The sequence below is a fragment of the Anomalospiza imberbis genome, chromosome 21 (assembly GCF_031753505.1).
Source record: "Anomalospiza imberbis isolate Cuckoo-Finch-1a 21T00152 chromosome 21, ASM3175350v1, whole genome shotgun sequence".
Lineage (NCBI taxonomy): Eukaryota > Metazoa > Chordata > Aves > Passeriformes > Viduidae > Anomalospiza > Anomalospiza imberbis.
Genome location: NC_089701.1, coordinates 6,935,338 through 6,961,036, shown reverse-complemented (window position 1 = coordinate 6,961,036; position 25,699 = coordinate 6,935,338). Strand labels below are relative to the sequence as shown.

The 25,699-nt window shown below is 46.3% G+C and overlaps 1 protein-coding gene and 1 long non-coding RNA gene across 7 annotated transcripts in view; one reads left to right on the top strand and one right to left on the bottom strand.

Annotated features, from left to right (window-relative positions):
* Nucleotides 1-25,699, bottom strand: part of BRINP1 (BMP/retinoic acid inducible neural specific 1) — an 89,377-nt gene that overhangs the window by 45,349 nt on the left and 18,329 nt on the right. The window contains exons 1-2 of one of the 4 annotated variants that reach the window (XM_068211451.1): nt 17,239-17,359; nt 14,897-15,164 (exon numbers count right to left, since the gene is read on the bottom strand). In XM_068211451.1, the coding sequence (XP_068067552.1) occupies nt 14,897-15,114 (218 nt within the window). In that variant the 5' untranslated portion in view covers nt 15,115-15,164; nt 17,239-17,359. Of the gene's footprint in view, nt 1-14,896; nt 15,165-15,433; nt 15,658-17,238; nt 17,360-25,699 lie in introns of those variants that run through there. The other 3 variants (XM_068211452.1, XM_068211453.1, XM_068211449.1) reach the window with 3 other exon arrangements.
* On the top strand, nt 17,447-20,763 carry LOC137486032 (uncharacterized). Of its 3 annotated transcripts, none has more exons than XR_011005555.1 (3): nt 17,447-17,691; nt 17,817-17,884; nt 18,101-20,763. It is a non-coding gene; the product is annotated as an uncharacterized lncRNA (long non-coding RNA). The 3 variants fall into 3 exon arrangements; XR_011005554.1 differs by having other exon boundaries at nt 18,061-20,763; XR_011005553.1 differs by having other exon boundaries at nt 17,817-17,940; nt 18,109-20,763.

Here is a 25,699-nt window from a genome sequence, read left to right as displayed (position 1 = left end):
GCTCTTCCTCGGAGCTTTCCTGTGAGGGTGGGCTGATTGATTACGGATCAGAGGCTGCTCCAGCTTCCCTTCCTAAATGAAAAATTGAGAGCCCTTAAAAATTGAATAAAATATGCCGTTCTGAGAAGGATTTCCACTGGCATGAGCACAATAGGAGGTAGTAGTGAGTTGCTCAATATTTCTGTGTGCACTGGCTAATCCTTTACTCCTCAGTCCCTGTGCACTCTCCCCGTGGCACCTGAGGATAACTCATCTGTAATTGGTAAGGGCTGCACTTCTGTGTCTCCAGACAAAGCTTAAATCGCTCACGTTTGGGAGAGCTCCAGCTTCAGCTGTGGCTGGAGCTGCCCAGGAGAGGATTCCTTTCGGTAGCTGCTTTCAGGCCTGCGGAAACTGGCTTTGTTCCATGCTGGAAGAATCTGGAACAGCTTGTAATGTTTTCACTAGACAAAATTTTGTCAAAATAGCTCATTTCTTAGATCTCTTGCTCTCACCATAGTCACTGGTGACCAGAGAGGCTAGGATATCAAAAATATGTTGAACCCAATTCATCAGCCTGAAACACTCTACTGCTAACAAAATAAAGCATTTTGACAAAACCTTACTGTGGAGAAAATGTTTTTCTACCTCACTGAGACAATTTTATTGCACCTAAAATACAAAGACTTTTCCATTCTGTTATTTGTTTCCTTCTACCCTCATAGAATTTCATCAGTTCTGCTCCTCTGTCAGTGCACAATCCCTACTAGTATGAGTGAAAATCCTACTTCAGTGTTACAAACACTTGTGAGACATTGACAGGGAGCTGAGATACTTCTGTGCCAGCTCACGGATTGCCACTGTGCATAGAAAATCTTTTCCTTTGGATGCTCACTCACAATTATGCAGGAGATGGTCACCAACAGAACTGATATGTTCAAGAGGGAGATAAAATACTGTCTTTTTTAAAGACCTGATCCAAATATCTCAGTTCCCCGGAGTGAAAACAATAAACTTATTTTTATGACTCTTCTGCAGGAGAAAATTAAGTCCAAGTACAGTTGGCAATTATCCTGTAAGCTTATTATATAGTAGCATTCAGCCTCTTGCACACTCTTGGTTCCTCTTTTTTTACGTGCTGCAAGAGCTGGTAATTTCTGTCCCTTATTACAGAGTCATTTCACAGGGAAGCATTCTCAGATTTCATTTAATCCTCTGTAGGCTGTGCAAGATGCTGCAGACACCTCAACAGCTGCGTGCACCTCAAACATCAGTGGTTCTGTGGGCACAGAGTCATTTCTGAGTGACCAGCAGAGCCCTGTTGGCTCTGTCACCTCCCCACCCTTCCGTGTGTGTGGCTCCTAAACAGAATGACACAGCCTGAGTAAACCTGCGTGGAGAAGGCAAGTAACAGTGGAGATCCCTCTTCATCTTATCACACCAGCACCCCTGCTTCTGTGTCTGCAAACATTCCAGGAGTATTGGAAATGCACGCCTGGAAATGCCCAAGGCCAGGCTGGATGGAGCCTGGAGCAGCCTGGTCTGGTGGAAGGTGTCCCTGTCCATGGCAGGGGTTTGAATTGTGGTTTTTTTTTAAGATCTCTTCCAACCCAAAGCATTCAGTGATTCTGTGATGAATAAAGAGCCCATGAGTGGTGCATATACCCATAGAAATATTGGCACAATTCGTTTCAACATTCAAAGGACTTTTTCTCCTTTCAGATCAATTCAGTTCATCTGAGGTCATCAAACAATTAGCAGAACTTCAGTTGTGGCATTGCTAACTTAGCCACAAGTTCCTGTTCCCTGTGCAATCCTGTGGTAGGATGGAAGATTCTGGAATATATTTCTCTCTGGGTTTGCAGTGCTATTGCTCTGTGGCCTGCTCTCCCTGCTTATGCATGCTGAGGAGATTTGCTATTATGAATTGCACCACAAAACTACCTTCAAACTCAAATTTAATAACCTAAGTATTATGAAGATCAATATTATGGCTATTCTCATTCATATGATTAACATTAATATAATTTGGGGAAATATTTATGCTGCAGTAGTGACTGGAGACATGGATTAAGAGGAGATCCTCAGCAACTCCACAGAAGAAAAGACACCGTTGTCTCCAGATGAGCACTGAAATGCAATACTCCATCTCTGAGTCTCCATGGGCTCGGATATTTTATGTAAGTTACCTAATAAGATAACAAACCAGCCTTACAATCCCTACAGCCACACTGGTGACAGTTTGAAAATCATGAGTCAAGCTCAAAAAAAGAATTAAGAGATTGGTTTTAAAATTCATGAGACTTTTAAAATCTGATAAACTTCAGGGGTTTTTTTTCTTTTTTTTTTTTTTTTGCCTTCTGCTTTCTGAGTATGTAGGAGTCGTATTATCAAGTTTTCCTCTGCAATTATGAGGGCCGTAAACTTACTTTAAAAATTGAGTTGAGACATTTACATAATCACAGGACTCTGAAAGTGTGGGCTTTGAAGAGACATTAAATAGTCTTGAGATACAGTTCATCATGTGACTTGGCAACACTCACTGCTGAACAGTACAGCACAGACTCCAAATATCAAATACTCCCAAGGAACAGAGAGGAGTCTTTTATGGGTGGGAGGGGGAAATCTGAACCTTTCACAGTCTGCACATGAATGGGGGAGAAGGAGAGGAACACAGGGGAAGGAAAACAAGGAGAACAAGGAGTGTGGGACTATTCATTTTGCTTTAATCAGAGATGAAGCTAAAAAACTTCTTGTCTTACTCCTGTATTTCCCTCTTGCTCTTAACCATGCAACACACGCTTTTCCCTGTGCACCAAGCTCTCTGATTAGCCTAACCCTGGCTGTGCACCTGCACTCCCCAGGGACAGCCCCAGACATTTGAGGGAAGTTAAAAGTAATGTTCTTTCTGGGGTTTTTACTCAAGAGCTGGAAGGTAATACTGACATTCCTAATGCTGAATACTCGTTGGGCAGGTTTGCCTTTGCTGAAAAGGAAATAACCAGTATGAGAGAAAGGGGAGGGAAAGCAAAGTGAGGTTGGGTGGGGGTGCATGGGCTAAGAAAACACCTTTCAGGGGTGCATGGACAATGAAAATACCTTTCAGGGATGCACGGAAAATGAAAACAATTTTGCAGGGATGCACAGGCAATAAAATGCCGTTGCTGTCCTGAGATAACACAGCTTCTCCCACCTGCAGGCTGCCATGGGGTGGAAGTGTCCCTCACCGGTCAGTGCATCCTCATCCAACCTGAATGCCCTGAGTGCTCTGTGATATTCAGATCTCAAATCAGCACTCAAACCCAACCCACGCTGCAGCAGAGCTGCCAGTCACTACCAGCCCATGAAACCTGTGTTTGCAGCTTGCCAAGAGACACTTTTATTGCAGGAATGACAAGCTCCAAGTGTCAGGACGCTTCACTGAGTCAGAGTCCAGAACTGGTCACAGCTGTAAGCAACAGGGGAACTCTTCCAGGGGCTTTTCCATGACACTCACTCAGGGGAATGAGAGCCTGTTGCAATATCAGCATTTTGGAGTCTCCAGACCCTGGTGACAGCACAGCCATCAAATGGGGTTCTCTTTCAACAAGCCTTGTGTATCCCTGGGAGATGGAGAGTATCCAGAGGCTTTTCCTTAACTGGCCTCTAGAATTCCTGGTTGTTCCTTACCCTTGCTGAAACTGATGGCAGGAGAAAGCACAGCGTGGGGGTTGGGCCAGCAGGTGTGGATACAAGGGGACATTAAGGGCATCCCTTCAGACTGGGCTAAGGAACTCCAGGAGGCGAAACACCTCCTGCCCCAATCCCAGAGCAGAGAATTTCCATGCTGCTGCCTAAAAAGTGCTGTGCACCATTGGCAGGTTCAGTTAGGCAGCTCTCACACCTCCAGACATTTTTCCTGTGAAACTTGTGTGTAACCTGGCCCAGAAAAGCTGCAGGACAGCCCTGAGCAACTTGATCTCATGGGTGGCATTCCTGCCCATGGCAGGGTGTCTGGACTAGATGATTTTTAAGGTCCCTTCCAATCCAAGCCTCTCTAGCCTTCCACAGTTCTATTTAATTGTGTTGCAGCACAGCTTTTCTGGACTCTCTCTCCAAAAAAGCTCTTTCATTGCAAGCAGAAGCACAAGCTGGCTTGACCTGATTGAGGATTTGATAGAATGGCTTCCCCTCCCGGCTGCTCACCCCTCTGCTGGGAGCCATCTGCACATTAAAGCAGATGTTGGTTGCACTCAGGTCATGTTTCCAAGCTTTCTTTTGTAGCCATAAGGACTAGAGACTCTTCCCTCCCTGCCTGCACTCATTTCTTAATTAAAGCTTAAATTCTGATGTCGTCACATGACTGTAGGAGCAGATCCCCAGGCAGGCATTTAGTGCTCTGTGTTGTCAGCAGGACTTTGATTTAGAAGCATCACAGACCCTTTAGAGGATCCCACCCCTCTGGAAGCCCCAGCCTGGCCCTGCTGGCAGCTGCCATTGCTGGACCTCAAGGCTCCCTCTCAGGCAGGTGCTGCAGCAGGTCAGAGGCTTTCCCACGCCACAGAGCGTAGGGATGGGGAGCATCTCTGTCGTCTTGGAATAGTGGTTCCAGAGCCAGGCAGCTGCAAGGAGTCTGGCAGGGAGAGAGAAGGAGGAGGAGGAGGAGGAGGAAGAGGAGGAGGAGGAGGAGGGGGAGGCAGCAGCCGCCAACAGCCTGCACTGCAGTGCCTCATCCCAGAGAGCTGGATGGGTGTAAACACCATCCCTACTTGTCTCTCCTCCCTCTCTCCATGGTTTTTACTTGATGGGATGAATCTGACCAGGAAAAAAGTAATTCCACAGTGAAGGAAACCTCACAGCAGCTTCTTGTAAAGACTTTGTGGTCACCATGCCAGTGCTGGAAGGGTGAAGAGCTGCAGGTGTCAGAGGGGTTTGGTCACAAGAGCTCCCAGGCTTGGCCACCAGCTAACAGAGCCCTGGTGCACACTCCTGGCAGCCAAATGCTGCCTCCACCAGCCCCGTGCCTTGGAGCAGAGCAGGTCTCACCTGCCCAGAGCTCTCCTGAGGGAAGCTGGGCTGTGCCAGGACACCTGGGTGCTGTGTCAGCTCCTTCCCGGGCACACGTGGCAGCGGCACAAAGGAAGCGCTGGCTCTGCACAGGAATATTTGATATCACACTGCCTGCAGAGCAGATTCTGCCACAAAGGGCTGACCCAAACTCTGCTGCAGGCAAAGCTGATTCCAGGCTTTCTTTGTGTCCTTGGGTTCTGTACCTGCTCTTAGCAGCTTAGCCCAGAAAAGTTGCCTGGATGTCTCCAGCTGTCCTGGTGGACATTTCTTGTTCCATTTACAGAGCCTGGTGGTTAGCAATCAGCAAAAAAGAAAGGGGAAAAATATCCTTTCTGGAACCCAAGGGAAACATTGGAGAGATAGAGAAATAAAAAAGAAAAAAACCCTATAATGCCTTCTCCCAGTGCTACTTGTGCCCGAACAAAATTATTCTGTCTATCTAGCAGGATGACTTTTTTATTTTAATGTAGCAGCTTCTCTGCTGAAATAAGCATCTGCCTGGTTTGAAAACAGAATTAATAAGATTATTAAAAAATAATAAAAAAACAGCTAAAAATATTTTTTCTTAAGAAAGAGAGTGAAAGGAAAGCTTCTCTTTGCCTTGTTAGCTTTTAAAATATGTTCCCAAGTCACTGGACCATAGTCTGCTGCTCTGGAGGAATCTGAGATGAATGTGCAGAGTCATTGCTGTCACAGCATGCTGGGAGCAGCCCTGCTGGGCACAGCCTCCACTTGACATGCGGAGGGGAACACTCCCCCACCATGCAGGAGGTCTCCGATGGGACACGATGTGGACATCCTTATCCAAGCCCAGCAGGATGCAGATCTCTTTGGAAAGGTTCAGTGACTAAAATATTTCTGTGCTGCTTCTGGGATTCACCGGGAGGAGGATCAAAATATTTTGTTATGGATGAAGAAGGGGAGTTTTCCTGCTGGAAGATGCAACTCTGGAGATCTGTGCTAGCGCTCAGCCAATCCAGCTAAGCGCTTCCCTGGATCAGCAGGCAGGGCAGGCAGGCACTGATCTGCCTTTCCAGGCACACAGCTCACAGGAGTGCTTTTCTCCAGAGGAACTGTTGTGTCCTAACCACAGGAGCCTCATCAGAATGTGAACTTATCAACTGCTCTGCCTCCACGCTGTCCCCGTGGCTGGGCGTGCGCTGCTGCCTTCGATGCAGGGCTGCCCTTCCCGAGCCTGGACAGATTTTCTGTTCCCATATTTCAGCAGCTCCAGGAATATCAAAGGCTGGTGCCACCTCTCCTTCCTGTTGCCCTCTGTTCTCAAGAATATCAAAGAGAAGGAGAGATATGTCCTTCTTCAAGCCTTGCAGCTGCCAGGGATGTTCCCAAGCCGTCGCCATCTGAATCCAAAGGCAGCCAGAGCAGCTGCTCCTCCAGCCTGACCTGGGCCAAGCTCTGTGCCTGCTCAGACACCCCAGGACAAAGCCCTGCACAGCTCAGCCCCAGCCATTCCCTGCCAGCCCCTGCTCCTGCCTTTATTCTGCTTATGCAAATCCATGGAAAGCTGCACATGTGCAGGGAGCTGCATTATGCAGGGGATGTAACAACAGCAGTCCCTGCGCTGCATGAAGAATGAAGGCTGGGGCTGAAGGAGCTGCTGCGTGATGGAATTGTCTGGTTCATGCCCATCACTGAATGGTTCCTGTTTGCCAACTGCTTTTAGGGCTGCTGAGACAGGAATGTAAATTGTGGCTTTCATAAAGTTGCATAAACGTGTAGTAATGTCATTTTTAGATGAGCATTTACATCGAAGACAACACTAGGAGGCTTCACTGTTTACATGCACTATGGAAATGGATTTCAGGTTTTGGTTTACACACATTTATTTACACGGCATGTACTGATTACAAACCAATGTACATCACTCGTTTACAGGCATAGTATAAACTAGGGAGATTCTGTATTTTTGCCTGTATGGATTTCCATTGCTCATCTCACATGTAGAAAAGAATTTCTTTTCATCTCAGCTCCCTCTGTCCTTCAATTGCCGTGCTGTCTCTCCTAAAAAAGCCTTGCCTGTGACTGGAAAACAAAAAAGTTGATGTCCCCTTTAAACACGTAGCATAAAACCCTAATAAGAAAACCTTGTCAGCAGAACTTCAGCACGACTAAAAAACACTAAGCAAAGATTAAAAGGCCTAACAGTGCCCATCAATTCATACCTGAGCTAAGCATCACCTTAATGCTGTTTGAGAAGAACGTTCACGGTGCTTTCTTGGATGCTTCAGACATCCAATCAAGTGGAACAGGACTGAAAACCTGCCAGGGTGTGTGAGAGAGGATCTGTGAGCGCAGCTGTGCCATGCAGTTTGTCACTGTCACAGCACCTGGGTCCCTGCACCCAGCCTGGGTTTGGGAAGCACCACGAGCCTTCCCAGGCACAGCTGCATTCCTGCTGCTCATCCTGGCTCTCACTCCTTTGCCCAGCCATACTGGGGAAATTATTATTGGGTTTTTTCTTTATCCTAAGATGCTGAACCCAGGGAAAATCAAAGCTGTACCCTAGGGAATTTCAAGATTTCAAAGTCATAGAGTGAACACGACAGTCAGTCTTTTTTTTTTCAGTCCTTCCCTAACTCAAGGTTATAAAAACTCCTTGCAAATTCAAACTGAAGAACAAACTGAACACAGCTAAACACAATACACTCAAAACCAAAATGTTCCTCTTTTGACATTTTTGAAGTGGCACTGCTTGACTTCATGTCTTGAGATGAACTTTAGTGCCTTAAAAATTGTGGGAAAAAAATCACTGGATTAATAAAGTGAAAATAAATGGCAAGGCTTAAAACTTTCACTGAGCCTGATATGAAATGTTTCGATTTTTTTTCATTTTACTGAAAAGTTGAACAAACATCCATTTCATATCAACCCATTTTTAATATTATTTTTGTTCTGTACAGCCAGTGAACCACAAAATCAATTCTTTGTACTGCTCTAGTAACCAGTAGATTAAATTCAATGCAATAAAGAGACAGCAAAAACAGCCAATGAGGAATGGAGAGAAGAACGGCCAGAAAAGATGATGGAAGCAGCTCTAAAAGATTTTGTCTGTGCCAGAACTTAGCACAACCAAAACAACTTCACCACTTTAAAAGAACTTTAAGGCACATTGCTGCTGGAAAGAGCAGCCTCACCTGTCCCCTTTGTCACCCTCCTGCCTCCATCTGCACAATCCTGTCCCTTTGCTGTCCCCTGGCCACAGAATGAATGAGACCAGAAAGTGATCTAGTTAAAATTTTACTTCTTTTCTTTTCTTTTCTTTTCTTTTCTTTTCTTTTCTTTTCTTTTCTTTTCTTTTCTTTTCTTTTCTTTTCTTTTCTTTTCTTTTCTTTTCTTTTCTTTTCTTTTTTCTTTTCTTTTCTTTTTTCTTTTCTTTCCTTTCCTTTTCTTTCCTTTTCTTTTCTTTTTTCTTTTTCTTTTCTTATTACCTGTCAGACTGTTTTTCTGCCAGGTGAGTTCCTCAGCTCTAGAAATCACAGTTTTGCATGAAATTTGCCTGGAAGTTCCAGTCAAGAAAGGTCAGACTTCTGTAGGTTGGAGTCAACTTTAGCCTGGAGAAAAGGAGGCTCAGGGAGGACCTTCTTGCTCTCTACAACTCCCTGACAGGAGTGACAAGTGACAAATAACAAGAGGAAATTACCTCAAGCTGTCCCAGGGCAGGACATCAGGAAGAATTTTTTTATGGAAAGGGTGGTCAGGCATTGGCAGGGGCTGCCCAGGGAGGTTTGGAGTCCCCATCCCTGGAGGTGTCCAGGGAAGGCCTGGATGTGGCACTCAGTGCTCTGGGCTGAGGACAAGGTGGGCATCAGGCACAGCTGGGACTTGATCTTGGAAGACTTTTCCAGCCAAAACAATTGTGTGATCTGTGATTCTGATACAAAACCAGCCATAAAACCCTCACAATCACTGACCAGCTTGGCCAAGCCCAGTGCCTGGTGTAAGAGTCACATTTTGCTTTTGCTCAGAAATTATAAAAGCTCCTTGTCCTCCCAGCCAGGGCAGGCAGTCATACAAACCCTGGGGCTGTGTGTGCACTGGGCAGTGCTGGGTGTGCTGGAACACATTCACCAGCCAATAAATCCGTGAATTTACCTTGAAGTCAACAGTTTCACGTATTTATGTCACAGAGAATCTGGCTCATTGTTTTTAATTTGTGGTGCCATAAAACTTTGAAAGTTTTGTGAGACATTTTTGTGAGACCAATCTTTTTTCCTCCTTTCTTTATTTTTTTTTTCCTCTAAGGGAAAATTCAAGCAGCAGAACAGCATATGCATTTCTAAGTCTGTTGCAGCCCATGCTACGTACACAGCAAAGATGCTGGCTTCAGGATCCTTCTCTTCCTCTTCACTGAGGGAATGACACATTTAGGGACCACGTAGCTGCTCAGATTTGTGGGTTTTCTAGGACTAAATAAAAACCTCTAGTGTGGCTGAATGCATTCACCAGTGCAAATCCCTTTATGAGCACACAGTTTAGTGTCCACTCTGAATTGGAGAAAGAGGTTAGATGGGACCATAGGGGTCCCTAATCCAGCCTCCCACTTGAAGCAGGACCAGCTCTTGAGCACATCAGCTTTGTCCAGCCAAGCCTTGAAAGCCACCAAGGATGGAGACACCTCTCACCTCTCCACTGATCTGTCCTAGACCTGCACTGTTCTCCTGAGGAAACAATATTTTGGGAGAAAAAAAAAATCAGCTTTTTCCCCCAGGCAGCACCCCAACCAATTTCTGTCCAGCTTGTGCAGGCAGTTACTCCCAACCTTTCTTGTCTCAGAAGTTCCTTTTCCTTTTTAACTATCTGGGAACTTGCTGTACCAAGTGTTTTTATGAGCAATTGGCTCTGTCCTGTCACTCTACAGAGGGGGAAATGGGCAGGAGTGGCTTTGGTGTCACCTCCCCCACTAAGTTTTGAATCTGCTGGTGTATTTTAAGCAGACCTGACAGAGGTCTCAGAAGGATTCTCTATTTGCAGGTTTCATGACATTAGGCAGCCTCTAACTGGTCCCACTGCAGGAGAAGTTACAAGGTGATCAGATCTCCTTTTTATACCCCAGGGTTTCCCTGCTCTCTTATACAGAGAGCCAGACTTCCCCATCCCCACTGTCACTTCAGAAAATGCAATTCAACTCCCACGCATGGAAAATACGCATTTCTTCTTGCACATGCACATTCCACTTGCAGCCCTGTGTGATCATCCATTTTATATTGCTGCTGTCCCTTATGTCCAAACATCTTGCAGCTTTTAATTAAGTCTGCCCAGCAATGCAGAGCAGGCAAGTGCTGTCATCTCCTCATCTCCCTCTCTCAGGGGGTGGGGAGGGAATTGGGGCACGCAGGAATGAGCTCACCCACAGCAACACCACAAGCCCAGGCAAAAATCCAGGTCCTGCCTGTGTCACATCTCCGCCACTCTACCTGTGGGCTCCTCTTCCCAAGGCTCTGTGTCCTGTCCCTGTTTTCCATAGAATTGGCAGTGGCAGCCTCTGCTCAGCTGGATGTGCCCATCTCACTTTGTCCCTCTTTGCCTTCCACCTCTGACACTGAACAACAAAGCCTTTTATTTTTCTTTTAAGGAAAGATTTTTGTTGTTGGTGGTGTTGTTTGGGTTTTTTATTTTGTTTGGCTTTTTTTTTTTGTTGTTGTTTGTTTTGTTTTGGGGTGGGGGTTTTTTGGTTGTTGTTTTGTTTTTTGTTTTTTGTTTTTTAGTTGAACTTGCTTCAGCTGAGCAGCATCATCAGGGAAATTCCTGTCAATGCCTCTGCCTGGCAATTTGCATGGAGTATTCCAGTGTTCAGCCCACTTTTTGCTTTGCCTTATAGCTAAATAACTTCTGAGAGAAAAAAAAAAAAAAAAAAGGACAACATGACAACATACTTCAAAGCAGTGGGCTGAGGCTGTTAACTGTTCAGTGGTAACAAGGATGTTTTCTGGTCTGAGCAGGACCCCAGTCCCAAAGCCAAGCTGAGCTTCATCTGTTCTCCAGCCTTCCTGCAGTACCTCGTACCCCAGGCTCTCATGACTAGGAATAACAACAAGGACGGTGATAATGAATATTCAGACATCCCACAAACCACTCTCAGCATCTGCCATCCTCTTTGCATTAGCACCAGTGTGCACAGATAATGATCAAAGCAGCATTTTCCTGCCAGAGGCCCCCCTAAACCACCCTTATTAGTATGAATCAATGCTGACTAATGTGCTTCCCTAATGCAATTGTATCCACTCCTACTGTTCATGATTTAATATAAAACATCTCCCCCTTTGCTTGCCGTCCTCCTAATGCCACATGCAAGGTGTAAGCCTTGACTGAGGGTGCCAGGAAAATCAGTGATCCAAGTTTTACAAGAAAGAGACCTAAAATCCACTGAAATGAAATGCATGGAAAGAGGTAACAAGATTTTGGGGGTTGTAACAGTGAACTGTCTATCCATGCCAGCATGCTAGTCCTGGATCCAGGCTTTCTATGAAAGATATCATCAGCTCTGAGGTTCTACAGCAATTCTGCTTATGCAGAATATAAAATAGCCCTGCTCACTGCAACAGGCTCTGTGCTTGCTGCTGACAAGCTCTGGACTTCACTAGTGGTAGAAGGAGGACTCCTCTGTGATTTTATGATCCTTCCTTTTTAGCATCACCTGCAAAAAGGAGAAAATTCTGCATTTTGCCTTATGCTGCCCTTAGCACCACCAGTGGCTTTGCCTTGGTGGTTTTCCAGTGTAAATGACACGGCCCTAATGTGATGTATCCATGTTCCCACACAGCAGGACACCAGGGAAATCACCACTAAACAGCCAATAGTGTTTCAGTTAGGGGTGGGTGAAGTCCTCTGAACTGGTTTCACATCCTCTCCAAACCCTTGGTCACTGTGGCTGGTTTGAGATCTGCTGCCATCAGCCTTGGGAGAAGAGCAGGGGTCAAACCACACTCAGCAAAATCACAAGTGCCCCAAGGAACTGCCTGACAGAGCAACAAACTAAAAACCAGCCAGCCTAAAAAAGTATGGGAGGAAAGGGGCATTGAAGGAGAAGATTGCACAGAAAATTCCCATGCTCCATATCAGCTGCTTTTCTAAGGAAAGGATTGATATCCTTAATGCAGGATATGTGCCTCCCTTGGGCTAGTCTAGTGCAAAGAGCAATTGAGAGACATCTTTTGGTAGGAAAGAGGCTTCTATGCTGGAATTAAACAGTTGACAAAATCCCAACAGCTTTACAGATTCTCGGAGTCAATTTAAGGAGCCCACAAAATGAGATTTTACCCCTGTGGGTTTCAGTAAAAGGGAATGTTCTGGGAGAGTGTGTGCACAGTCTAGCGCTTAACTGCGAGAATTGGCTGTGGCTCCACTAATTCTCCATAGCCAGACTGAGTCTAATATCCCTTTAAAAATGCATGGGCTCAGTTTTTAAGTGACCAGTCCTGCCAACAGGGCCAGATATTAGAAATAAACAGCCCTCCAGCATCCAGCAAGACTCCCACCTGCTCTGCTGATGCACATTCCATCTGCTCTGCTGCAGCACGTGAGGCTTTCCCCTCTTCCTCAGCTGACCACGGTGGGAGCAGGTCTGTCCCAGATTTGTATTTCCAAAGTGCTCAGCTCCCAGCAGCTCCAAGCACCACACATACGAGTGGCATTCCCCAAGCACTCAGCTCCCTCCTTCAGCTCAGTGTGTGGTGCTTGGCCATGAGATGCCCTGGGTACTCTTGCAGTCCTCTCTAAACTCTCTGCCTAACTACTTCCACTGGATTTTGTCTTATTTCCAGTTTCTTATGGGAATGGTGACTTCTCCAGCATGGTCATTATCTCCAAGACCCCTCTCAGACACCTCCCATGCACACAGAATGCTGATGCCTGTTTTCTCCCATGCGGGGAGGAGGGTGTTGTGTTCTCCACCTGCTCTACGTGTCTTTCATAAATGGTTTAACAACACATAGCAGAAACATAGAAACAGTTCTCTTTCCACTTCCCATACATAAAGTTCATCCTGAACTGTGGTAAGACTTCAAATTCGTATTAGTTTCCTACAAATCAAAAGGGAATTTGTTCCTTATGCCCTGACAGATAAAACAACAAATCACAGGCTTCACATGCAAACAAGATTTTGGCTCCTTTATAAAAGTGGAGGAGGCACAGCCATGGCACAGGCTGCCTGCTCAGGGTGTGAATCCTCCACCACGGGAGACCTTCCAGGTTCCCCACAAACCTCTGTCACATGTGACACAGGTATGTCTGAGTCTGCTTTGGGGAAAAGGCATGGATTAAATGACCTCTCAAGGTCCTTCCAGACCCGTTTCTCTGTGATGCTTAGAGACAGGATCCCAGGCTTGATGGATCTGTGGCCTGACCCACAGTGACAGTTCGTAGCTATGTCTGAACACATCCATCGTGTGGCTCTCTGCCTCCAGCCCTGCAGACTCTGTGGTGGCATCCCAGGCTGCACAGCTCTTTAGCAAAGGGCAGAGCCAGTGCCAGAGGCGAGGAGCAGGGCAGGGATCTGCAGGCTGGGTCACTGTGTGTGTTGGCAGGCAGGGCAGGAGGGGAGCTGGGCAGAGCACAGCCAGGGAAAAAGGCTTTTGGGAAAAGGCATTTTCTCTGCTGCTCTGTGCAGACACTGCGACCTCACCAGTGGAAACAAGGCAGCACAGCTTTCAGGTTTTGGGGCTGTCTTCCCCCTGAGGTGTTTTGAAGAGGACAAGCCAGGACAATATTTGTAATCTGCCCTGGCTGCTGCAAGGAGAGGGGGTTCTGCACTCCCTTCAGGCCGCAGGACAACAAATCATTTTTCTTCCCCACACAGAGCTGATGCCTCACACATCTCTGTTACTCTGGCTCCGTGCCCATGGGACAGCACTCCCTGCACACAGGTGATTCCCTGTGATTCCCTGCTCCCCATGGCCATGGCTCCATGTGCACAGTGCCACGGGCTGCTCACCAGCATTTCCCTGCCCACCACTGTGCATGGCTGTGTTTGCAAGTGTCTTTCTGAAGCACAACAGGACCATATAATTATGTAAATGCACACGTGGCTGGGAGAGTTTTTCAGTCTCTTTGGGTTTCAGCACAAATCTCCTGACACTTGCTGGCTTATTCCCCTTCACTCCAAAGTGCTTGCTGCTTCAATAGGACGTTCATGTGAGCACCCCAGCTTTTCAGATTAAAATGAGGAGAAAAAAGTGTGGTTCTAGATAGTACAGCTGGCAAGAAGAGTTTGAAACAAGCAACAGCTAAGGCTTAAAAACCTAGAAGGCAAAATAAAATCCAAATTCTGCCTATTCTCTGTAGGTTTTTTTAACTCTCTGCAGTTTTTAAAATCAAGATCACAGTTCTTGGGCCAAGTCCAACTTATACATGGAGATAAATCCTCAAAGATCTGTGGTAGGCAGCACACAGCCAAGGCTCCTACACAGCAGTGTGAGAACTGTCACACTGACGTGTGTGGTGACATCTTTATGTGAACCTGCAGCTACTGGCAGTTCACATGTACGAGTTTGGTACAGAGGCTTGGGCTGTCCAGAGCTCCATTGATTTGAAAAAGCTGCTTGGGAACCTGCCTGTGAACTGTCTGTCACCACGAATGAAGAACACCCACCCCCTCAGCTCCTTTTCATCTCACTCTGTGCTGTGCACATTGCCACAACACTGCAGTGCCTTCATCTCACTCTCAGAGCACTCCACCCCAGCCTTTGAAGCAATTTGCATTGCCAGCTGGGGGCCAGGGGGAACCAAAGCAGCATTCCCAGGTGGAATAGGGATGGTGGTGCATCTCCATTGACTCCCAGCCTGCAGCCCAGGGGACTGGCAGAGCTCCCAGCACCCAAACACTCATCCCAGCCGCAGGAAGCCGACATACCTGTATATTTTATATCTGGTTGTAAATCCTTGACGATGTCTTTCCACAAAGGATAAGTAGCTCCGTGAGTGGTGGAAAGGCCCCCTGTCTGAAATAAGCCAATCAAACTCCTTGGAGACATGTTGGTTGGTAGCAGCTGGGTCCTGGTGGGAGGGCTGTATGAGTATATGGTCCCATATAAACAGGAGGTAGAGGAACTCAACAAGCCTCCAGTTCATGCTTTTCTGTCTGCCTTTTTCCTCTCATTCTTGCTCCATTCTGTGGAGTCCTGTTGGAAGAGAGAGGGGATAGGAGGAAGGAGAGAGAGAGAGAAAGAGAAAAGGAGGGGAGGAAGGAGAGAAGGAGAGAGATTAAAAATGCTCTGATCCTTTGACAACCTTCTCTCAGGGTGAAAACAGATGTGGAAAATCAAGTTTTAAAATATCTCACTTTGCCTGTGTTACACCTTAGAGTATTTGGCAGTGTTTTATTCATGTATTTAAGTGGTGCCTTTAACCTCCTGAGCATATACCACCTTTGAAATAACCAGGTCCTGACCTGAGACATCCTCACCCCAGCTTGTCCATCATTTCCCTCGTGAAGCTCTCCACAGTGCTGCAAAGGCGAGTGAAGGCCAGGCACAGGAGGTGGCTGCACCCTAGGCTACAATTACCCCTTTATTGTCCCTTTAATGCTGTGCCAGAGAAACTTGTCTTCTGCTTTCATGTCTCTCTGATGATCTGTAATCCATACTCCGTGCAACCTGAGCAATCTATAAAGACCCAGCTCTTACTTTCAAGTGCTGCCAAAAAAAGAAATAAAACAAAATAATGACCCAGGTTTGGCGACGAGCACACACGGACACGCAGACACACACAGACACACACAACTATGAAATCCTGCCAAACTCTGACAGATAAAAATGTCCTCACCCTGCTTTCCTGCTGGGGTGTTGGGGAGGTCTGTGTGGGGCAGGGGGTGGGGTCTGTTGCTGTTTCAGTTATGGAGGGACCTCGAGGCTCTTCCCAAGATCAAGGCTCTGCAGGGTGACAGGCTGAATATGCACATTCAGCCAGGGAGATCCTTCCCAGCACCTGCAGCAGGGCACACTCTCGCTGCCATGGTGGGAGAGCAGCAAAGCAAGGCTGGGGACAGCCCTGTGCCAAGCCAGCTCCTCTCCCAGGCATGTGACAAGACATATGATGAGTGGGAAGGCAATCAGGGGGTAAAGTGCCCTGCCAAAGGTTACCCAGCAAGCCATGGGTACAGCTGGAAGAGAGCCCTGCTCTCCTGACTCCCATTCCCAGTGTCTCAGCCCTTAGCTCATCTGCCTCCCAGCCAGGCTGCTGGCACCGTGGCGCTGCTGGCACCATGGCACTGCTGGCACCGTGCCCCAGGTGACAGGTGAGGAGCCTGCTTAGCTGTTACCCTGCACCCAGGACAGTCCTCTCCTGCTTCCACAGCACAACGTGGCTGCTGCAGCAGCTCAGCCTGTTGGGTTGTACCCCTCGTCCCTGGGAGCTGCTTGGAAAAAGCCATCTCCATGCTCACAACTGGCTCCTGTTCCTGCCTTCTGGGTTTTGTGGAGGGTGTGCCAACACTGTGGGCTGGCAGGGATCTTGAGGCTGCTCCCCCGACTCTGGGAGCACAAGCTGTGCTCAGGACAGGTGATACCCACCTGTTTCTGTAAAACACAGTGCGCAGAGACTGCAGATACTTTTTAAAGCAGGAGAAATGAGGTGACTCAGAGCTTTGCCACAGTGAGATTTCATGTCAGGCTTCTTTGTACATCTCAAGAAAACTTTCTGGTTTTGAGCCTGAGTCCTCTACAAGCACTCTAAAAGTTTGCAACTCCCAGAAAGAAAAGATTTTGCTAAGAGTGTAGGAGAGGTGTGCTAGAGGTACCTGTACTCACAGCACTGTGTGTGAGCCTTGGCTGGTGTGCGGAGCAGAGCACAGAGCAGAGGTGTTGGTGGTCAGCATGGCCATCCCTCTGTTCCAGGAGCTTTCCCTGGAGCATGGCAGGGCTGCATCCCGTGGCAATGAGTGTGTGAGCTGCTGTGCAGGTGGGGTGGAGCCCTGGATGTGCTGGGCAGCTCAGGAGTCCTCTGTGTGTGCCAGAGAGTGGGAGCCTGCACGTGGGCACAGCATGTGCTCAAGGAGCTGCAGTAAGCTCAGCAGCACTCCACAGAACCGAGTGGTGTAAGTCATAAAGATGACACTCAGCTGTTGCATTACAGGAAGAAATGGGGGGGAAAAATTCAAGTATGGGAAAGTCAGCCAATGTTTGATTTTTCTGTTGGTCCCATATAAACTTCTTTCTAATTGCAGATGGAATTTTCTGTTATTAAATCTGGTAGTACCTGCAGCTCCTGACTGAGAAGGTTGTTCCTTTTCTGGAGACATGTTTTTAACATCAGCCTTCACCACTGACTCCTATTTCACCCCTAAACAGGGCAGTTCTCAGTGCTTAGTCCCTCACATCACACACAGAATGGTTCTACTTTACCTTACAAAACAGTTTTGTAAGGTCATGTAGAGTTTGGGAGTTTCTAGCTACACACAGAGGGCAACAGAACACATTCCAAGTGGGCCACAGAACATCCCAACTTCCACTCACTCATGAGCACAAGGTGATTTCTGGGGAATGCTCCCAGCTACATCCCACCCTCAGCACCTCCAAATTCCAGTTCAGGAGTGCATTTCTACTGCTTCTCCACCCAGGCTCCTTCCCTGCCTGGTTGCTCGTGTCCCATCAGCTGCAAACTCAGCGTATTTGCCATGAGCTGGGTGCACAGACAACAATCAGCTGCTCTGTACATGTTGTCCCAGCTTGCTTGGTTGTCTGTTCATTAAACTCACCCTTAGCTATTCCCCTCATCTGCCAGCCTGGATCAGTTTTCCCTTAAATATTTCACTGTCTATTGGATTTCTATTGCAGAGAGAGGAAGGGAGCTCTTGTGTACCCACGTGGGGGACAGCCCCCCTCCAGTTTCCAGCACAGTGCAAGTGAGAACTGAAATATGAGAAGAGCCAAACTAAATGGGCCTCAGAGAAATCTCAGTGTGTCCTCCTGCATGTGAATATCATACACTGGGGAAACATCAGCTTGTGAAAGAGAGGAGATAGTCCCTAATTCCCCACACACAGCTCTTCATCCTCCCTTCCTTTCCTTTGGGGCACAGTTGGAGTCAGGATGATTGGGGCTGTGATGTTCTTATCCAGGAGGTAAGATATGGGGAGAAGATGCCTCGGGACCACTGAAGAAATGATCACATCTCCAGCCTGGAAGCTGCCTGGATCAGTTCTGAGAGCAGGGAATGGTGCCCGAGGCAACGGAGGATGGTGGAGCACAACTGGGTCCAGACTACTATCACACCATCAACTTTAATTTTTTAGTAGTATCTTTTTCCCCCCTGTAGCTGCTGTAGAGATGTTGTTTCACATTAAAGATTAATCCACTCCACAGGGCTGGTCCCCATGGAAGCTATAAAGCTTACTAAAGTGGGACTATCTTGTGTCTAAGACAATATTGTGAGGTGCATTCAATCTACCTCCTAACAACCTTGAATCAGAAATTAATTTTTCAGGTATCTTTATGGGGCCCCACTGATGTGAAATATGTTCTGTGGATTTGGCAAAAGGAACTAGGGAAGAGGCAGGGAAGGGGATGCCTCCAAGTCTAGAGCCCTTGGGTAGGAGACCCAAGGCAAGCTAACAGCTAAATCTGGCACAGAAGCAATCTGTGGGCTAAAGAGAGGCTTGGGGGAGCCAGACACTGGGTTTTGATCCAAGAATCCAGTGTTTTGCTCAACTCTGCCCCAAACTCCTCCTATGACCTTGGGCAGTGCCCTTACATGTGGGGTCTTGGCCTCACTTTCCAATTATCAGCATGGAGTCACAATGGGATTTTTGTGACCATTTAGACCATGAACTTGTTGGAGAGGCCAGAATTGGGCTGTAGCACCTCCCGAAACACAAACCTGCTGCCCACGTGGCTCCCAAGGTGTTTCTGTCCTTCAGGGAATGACAGCCATTTCAGCCAGCTTTGCAGTGCAGCAGTTAACAAAACCCAGCTCCAAAGCCCATTTCCACAAGGAAGAGAAGCACAGCAGAGCAGTGGGTGAGCTGGGTCCTTCTGGCTCATGTCAACAAACACGATCATGCAATCATCACATCTGTTAATAAACATGATCCGTGGGTGAGCCAGGACATGGCTCCAGTTCACAGCAAACAAGCAGTGGGAGAAGAAAATGTTGGATGTTGCTGACTCTGAGTCATGGTACAGTCATTTTCCAGCACCATCCAGCATGGAAGCACATCCCCCAGTGCACATGGAGATCCCTCTTAAAGCCCCTTGGAGTTTGTTAGGTGGCTTAAGATGCCCTTTTTTAATACCAATTCAGCCTGGAACATTAAATGTTCCTTATCTTATGAGTCTTCAGGATTCTTGGAGGAAAAATAGGCAAGTATTTTCTGTAAAGTGCAAGTTGTATTTGAATGTACACTTAATTTCTTTGTGATTGATATCTATGTGTTAATTATATTCTATTTTCAGCAATACCTTCGCTGTCACAAGGCAGTGCCTTTTATCCAAGGAGTTCAAATTGAATTAGAGACATTAATTAAAGCTCTCAGCACTCTAGTAAGGCAGGCAAGTGCTGTTACTCCCATTGTTTCTTGAAATAAGAAGAAAAGAATAGAGCTGGATGTCTACTTAGCCACTTAAAAGGTAATTTTTATACAGTGGGAGAGCTCAGAGTGATAGATTTTGCACAAAATTATACTGCAAAGTCTGTTTCATCCAAGGGAGGCTGTGCAGCCCCAGATCCCTGCTATAAACAGGCAGGATGCAGGTGCTCAGACTCTCCATCGCTTGCTGTGAACACTCCTCTGCCTCCTAGGATTTTCTTACCTTTCCCCTAAACCCTGTACCTTTCATTTATCTCTTCTATTAGATCCAAATTGATCTCACACACATCCCTTCTGTTTTCCCATGCTCGTTGTTGTGAACTATTTCCATCAGAAATGCAGACTCAGGAAAGAGAAATTACTGAACACATTATTTGCAGTACAGGAATAAGTCCCGTATCTCTTTAAGCTTCATGCACCAATAATTCTTCCTTGTGTCCCACATTTGGTTCTTGGCAGGTTGAGAGAGGTTTCTGCCTGCTGCCATTTACCAGAGGGAAGAGGCTAACAATTGCTATTTGTATCTGAAACAGTTCTGCTCTTCAGCAACTTCACACACGACTTTAGGATGCTGATAAATTAGTAAGAGACTGAAGTGTCAGGGGAGAGATGAAACAGCTTATGTTAGTTTAGAGCTCAGCCCTGGAAAGGGACGAATGTCTGACCTCATTTCAGAGAACAGATTAAGTGTACCCTTAATTTTAAGTACAGGATGTGCTGCTACTCTACCTTTTATTCAGCTATGCCTGCTTTGAGTTTGTCCACTCAGATTCCTGGACAGCTAATTGCTGCCCCACACCTTTAGGATTTAACTTGTTGAGCAGTAACATTTCTGTCCTGCCCCTAACTGAGAGATGACCCATGAAAATATTGGAAAGACAACAGCCAGGAGCAGCCTTGCTTGTCCTTTGGAAACCCTGCCCAGCAACCCAACCAAGCTGGGGACACCTTTCCTCTGTCAGGGCCAGAGGAATTCAGGCAATGTGGATGGAAAGGGAAGCCAATCTGTCAGAGTTTAAGTCATATGAACTGCTGTGGATAAACCTGAGCTCTGGGAAAACAGAATTTGGGCACTTCTGACCTAGATGTCTTTATAGCTCAGACTGCAGACACTGATATCTGACTGACTCAGGGCTGGAGCTGCAACTCAGCAGTGGCTCTGACTCTCTGGGTGACTGTGGCATACAACACCGTAACATCCCAAATGGTTGTAAAGCTGGTTTTTAGGGAAGTGGGATTTCACTGTTTCGGGGAGTGATTGGCTAATCCATCCCCAAATCTCAGTAATTCTGCTCTGATCAGTGTCTAAATTTGCATTATTCTTTAACCACTCCAGTTTTAAATATGCATGAGTGGTTAGACCTGTGGGATATTCATCAGCTGAAATATTTTGGGTGAGGAAAGGCAAGGAGAGAGGATGAGAAATACCTCTCCAACAATATCAATAGAGTCCACAAATTCACTTCATTTTTGCCAAATTGCTCATGCTGAAAAAAATAATGATTGGGAGATGTCAGTGTTTGGGTTGTGAGAGCTCCAAGGGGTTTCCAAATCTCTATTTGAAACTACTGGAGTTTTTCTTCTTTTGATTTGTCTTTCCATCCCCTAAAGATGGAAGAGTGATAAAAATATCACTTTTGACCCCAAATGACTTGTAGGAGAAAAGATTTTTTTTAATTCTTTTCAGTTTATCAACACTTTGCTTACAACTATCAGAATATTCCATGAACCAAAACCATCCCACAAACCCTCTTTTATTAATGTAGTTCAACCAGCAGCCTAAAGGGAGCAGTTTTTGTGCAGAAATTCCAATTACTCCCTGCCTGTAAGGAGGTAAGAATTGTAATGGTAACAGCTCTGTACCTGCTCTCAGGTCGTTTGTCCCCACACTTCAGCTAATTATAAACTCCTGGTGTGATGATGAGGTGGATGAGAGGTGGCTTCAAACCAAGCAAGAGTAGTAGGTGACTCCACCAAGTCACAAAATCAGGTGGTGCTGGACAGAGGAAGTCAAACCCCAAAGTCCTGATCATAAATCTACTGGCCACGGTACCAAAGTCACTGCTCTGAACTCCAGGCTCTACAGGCACTTGGGTCAGGGCTCTGTGTGGAAAGGAGATCCTTCTCACAGTGCTCCATAGGTTGGGAAAATAATTAAAATGAACTTCTGCTCGTGCACACATGTACATGGGACAGGTTTGTGGTGAAGTGTCACAGGGTTATGAAGATGGTGAAGGGTCTAGAGGAGAAGCCATAGGAGGAGCTGCTGAGGTTTCTCCAGAATGGAGAAGAGGGGACTCAGGAGAAGTTGTGGCATTCAGGTTCCTCACAAGAGGAGGTGGAAGGGGAGGCACGGATCTCTTCTCTCTGTGACCAGTGAAGGGATTGGAGGAAATGGCTTGAACTGGGCCAGGGCAGGTCAGGCTGGAGCTCAGGGAAAGGTTCTTCCCCCAGAGGGTGCTGGCACTGCCCAGGCTCCCCAGGGAATGGGCACGGCCCCGAGGCTGCCAGAGCTCCAGGAGCGTTGGGACAGCGCTGCCAGGGATGCCCAGGGTGGGGTTGGTGGGGGGTCTGGGCAGGAGCTGGATTTTGGTCCTTGAGAGTCCCTTCCCACGCAAGGCACTCCACAATTCTGCGACTCTGAAACCAATCCTCCTGAATCCAAGACTGGAACAGTGGGTGCTGCACAGACAGCAACCAGCAAGGCGGTCCATGCCCCCAAAAGCTCAGAATCTATTTAGGAGAGCAAGGACAGCAGATGGCTGGGGACAGATGGGGGAACACAAGGGAACAGTGAGCTAATCCCGCTCAGCGGGCTGCGGAGCAGCGGTGTCAGCACACCAGCAGCCCAAATGTTGGCAAGAGTTTGATAGCTATTGTCACAAATGAGAGTTAAAAATAGGGAGACTGGATAATGAGCTCGCTTTTGGAGATGTTTGTGAGGAACTCCTCTCATTTGTGAAGTGGCAGAGATAGAATGAATATAGATGATAATAATAATAATGATAAATTGCACTTTTCTGAACTGCTTATTAAAAAAAAAAAATGGCGGGTATTGAGCAGTGATTTCTATTAAGCACTGCCCTGAACTTGAAATTCTTTCTACTATCATTAAAGTATTGTCCTAGTTAGTCCACTTCCCCATAATTTCTTTCCAAGTAACACAAAAATGCAGCTCTATCTTCTGTCTTGCTCAGTATTTATACACCTCATCTCAAAGTCCAGTAATCTTACAACTGTTAATGGATTTTTATCCTTGCAGTAGCTTTAGGAGATGGGAAGACGCTGCTTTTTTCCATTCAGCAGGATGAGAACTGAGACACAGAGTAGATTAATGGCTTGTCCCAGATCATTTTATAACTGCTTCAGGAATTCAACCCAAATCTCTTCCGTCTCAGCTCAGTGCTAGGTCTCCTTGCAGTACCCTTCCCACGCACCTTCATGCTACTATTCCAGAATTAGCAGGGACTTGCCACAGAGCTGCTTAGAATTATTTTGGATTGCTCATTTCATGTCAGGAAAATGCCAATTCATCCGAGGCAAAACACTTTGTAGAAATTTGTTGATTTAAGGGGGAAAAAAAGGCGTTTTGATAAAGTCAGCTTTTCTTTGGAACAGAATGTGTTGAGTGTTCAGTTTGGAAGGGATCGGTTCAAGATTGTGTTTTGTTTTTCATTACATGTTGAGTAATATACATTCAAAATCAAGTGTTTTCTTAAGCTGTGTGTTTTGACTGAGCTGAAATAAATTTTGTAATTTATGCACAAGAGGAAATATCCAAATTCATTTAAAACTTTTCTTGCAGTTTGGAAAAAGAAACACTTGCAGACCAGACACAATAAACTGAACAAAAATCATACTATTCCATTCAATTTTTACTGGAAATTCAGGAAAGAGTAATCTGAATGCTCAGTTTAATGAGGCCTGTGCCAGAGTCCAGAAATCCTGGTTTTTGCTTTCACAACTGCTCCTTCCTGGTGTCAGTCTTGCCTTTCTAACATATTCCATTGCAACAACTGGGACCTGTAAGCTGAGAGGCTGAAGGAATAAAAAGTGATGCCAAAACTCCTCTGGAGAGCGATAATGTAATATTCAATCCAAGAAAGTCAACTCATATCCCACACCTGACAGTCTGTGCAATATTTCTGCCCCAAAATTCATTCCTGGGAAGAGACTTTGTCACCTAAGCTCCACATGAAGTGATCCCACTCCACAGGGCTTGGGAAATGCAAACTACCACTGCTTCTTTCAGCAAAAGAAGCTGAGGTTATCTAATCCTCGCAAATGGTTTATCTTCTCTTTTGTCTTGTCTCTCTAAAAGGAGCTTAGCCTTTGGCTGTGTTATTGTGTTCTAAGAGTGGAGGAGCAGAAGGGGTTAAAATCCACAGGCCATTCCTTCTCCTACTGCTTGGATAATGCCAGCCTGCCTGCCAGGATGAAAGGCACCACTGGAGCTTCCTCTGGGCACCACATTTCACCACCACTCAGCTGGATGGAGCCAAGAGAAGCAGGGGCAGATGAAGAGGGGAGAGAAAAGGGACTCTGAGCTGTCACTTGCAAATTCCAGCCTTGGGGAGCTCCACCTTCCTTATCCCACTGAGTGGATGAGGAATTTGCAGTGGCCATAAAACTCTGTGCTTTTAGTCCCCCTGGTACCTGCCACTGTCTCAGACCCCTGCCAGGGTACTCTGGAAGCAGGGTGGGACCTCCCAAGGATGGCATGGCTCAGGCTTCTGTCAGGGAACAGAGCTGCAGGTAGGGCCAGGGTGAGCACAGCTGGTCCCTGATGTGAGCTCCATATCCCTGCAACTCCCTGTGGGATGACTTAAGAGGTGAGTGACACAAATCACTGGTCTAGGTATGCAGGGCACTGCTCTGAGGCTGGAAACACCCAGGGTCAACCCCTTCTGCAGCCCAGCCACCCCAAGGAGGAGAAGTTAGATGCACTACACTTCAATTCAGGCTAGAAATGTGAGCTAGAATGAGTATTAGCCCCAAATAACAGCATTTCATGGGCAGCTTCTGCAGCAGAAGTCAGAAATCTGGAGCTCAGGCTCTGCCATTGCAGGTTTTCCTGCAAAGTCTATTGAAGTCAATGAGCCTTGGGTTGGATCTCATTGCAAAAAGGTAATCAAATACCATATTAACTCTTAATTTGGAACAGCGTATTAAATTAGAAACTCACATTAACCTGGAACTGCATTTATATAATGAGAAGATTTAAAATCTGTGTATCATGAAGGTGGGAGAACTGCTACCCAAAGCTGTTCTCAGCAGCCCTGAATCCCAGAGCCAATCTACCTGCAGCACTGCATTTCCACCCATTCCCCAAGCCCTAAGCCTGGGATTTCCACTGGGACAGAAGGATGTGTGGAAAATAAAGCCATCTCATCCTTACCAGTATTAATCTGTCAAGCACAGAAGGCTCGTACCAGCCTGACTCCAACCAAAGCCAAGAACTAGAAAATCTCAGAGGATCTTGAGGATCTGCACTGGCATCACAAACACCCCCTCCCATCAGTGCACCAGTTCTGCAACACAGATGTGCTAAAAAAATTAAAACCTGGAGGAATTCAGTCCTTTCTGGGATTAAAGTTCAACACCATTCAGGCCTGAGCATCTCAAGCATTGCAGCCCTTTGTTACCCACATTCGAGGCCACCTCGAGCAGTGAGCTTTATTTATTTCCTTCTCTGAGACTGTTCTGCTCTGTGCTTAATCCATCTCCTGACCACCTGGAGCGTTTGAGAGTCTTGGCTGTGATGCTTGTCTATTTAGATAGACTGTAAGTAGAGCTGGTCAAAAAAATTTGACAGAACAGTTTTTCGCAGGAAAACGCAGTTCCCTCAAAATCGAAACGTTGCATGGGAATGTCAATTTTGACAAACTTTTTTCACATTTAAAGTGTCAAAACAAATTGGTTTGATTTTCTCTCTTCATTTCAGTCATATTGAAATGTTTAATTTTGAGGAAATAAACACATTATTTTTGTGTTGTTTCAGTTAATTTGTTTAGACATTTTTGCATATTGTGTATTGTATTGATATATGTTTAGAATGTATTATACATTGCATAAAGTTGTTTATTTTATGTGTTATCATACAATGCTAAATATTTCCCACAGCATCTTAGT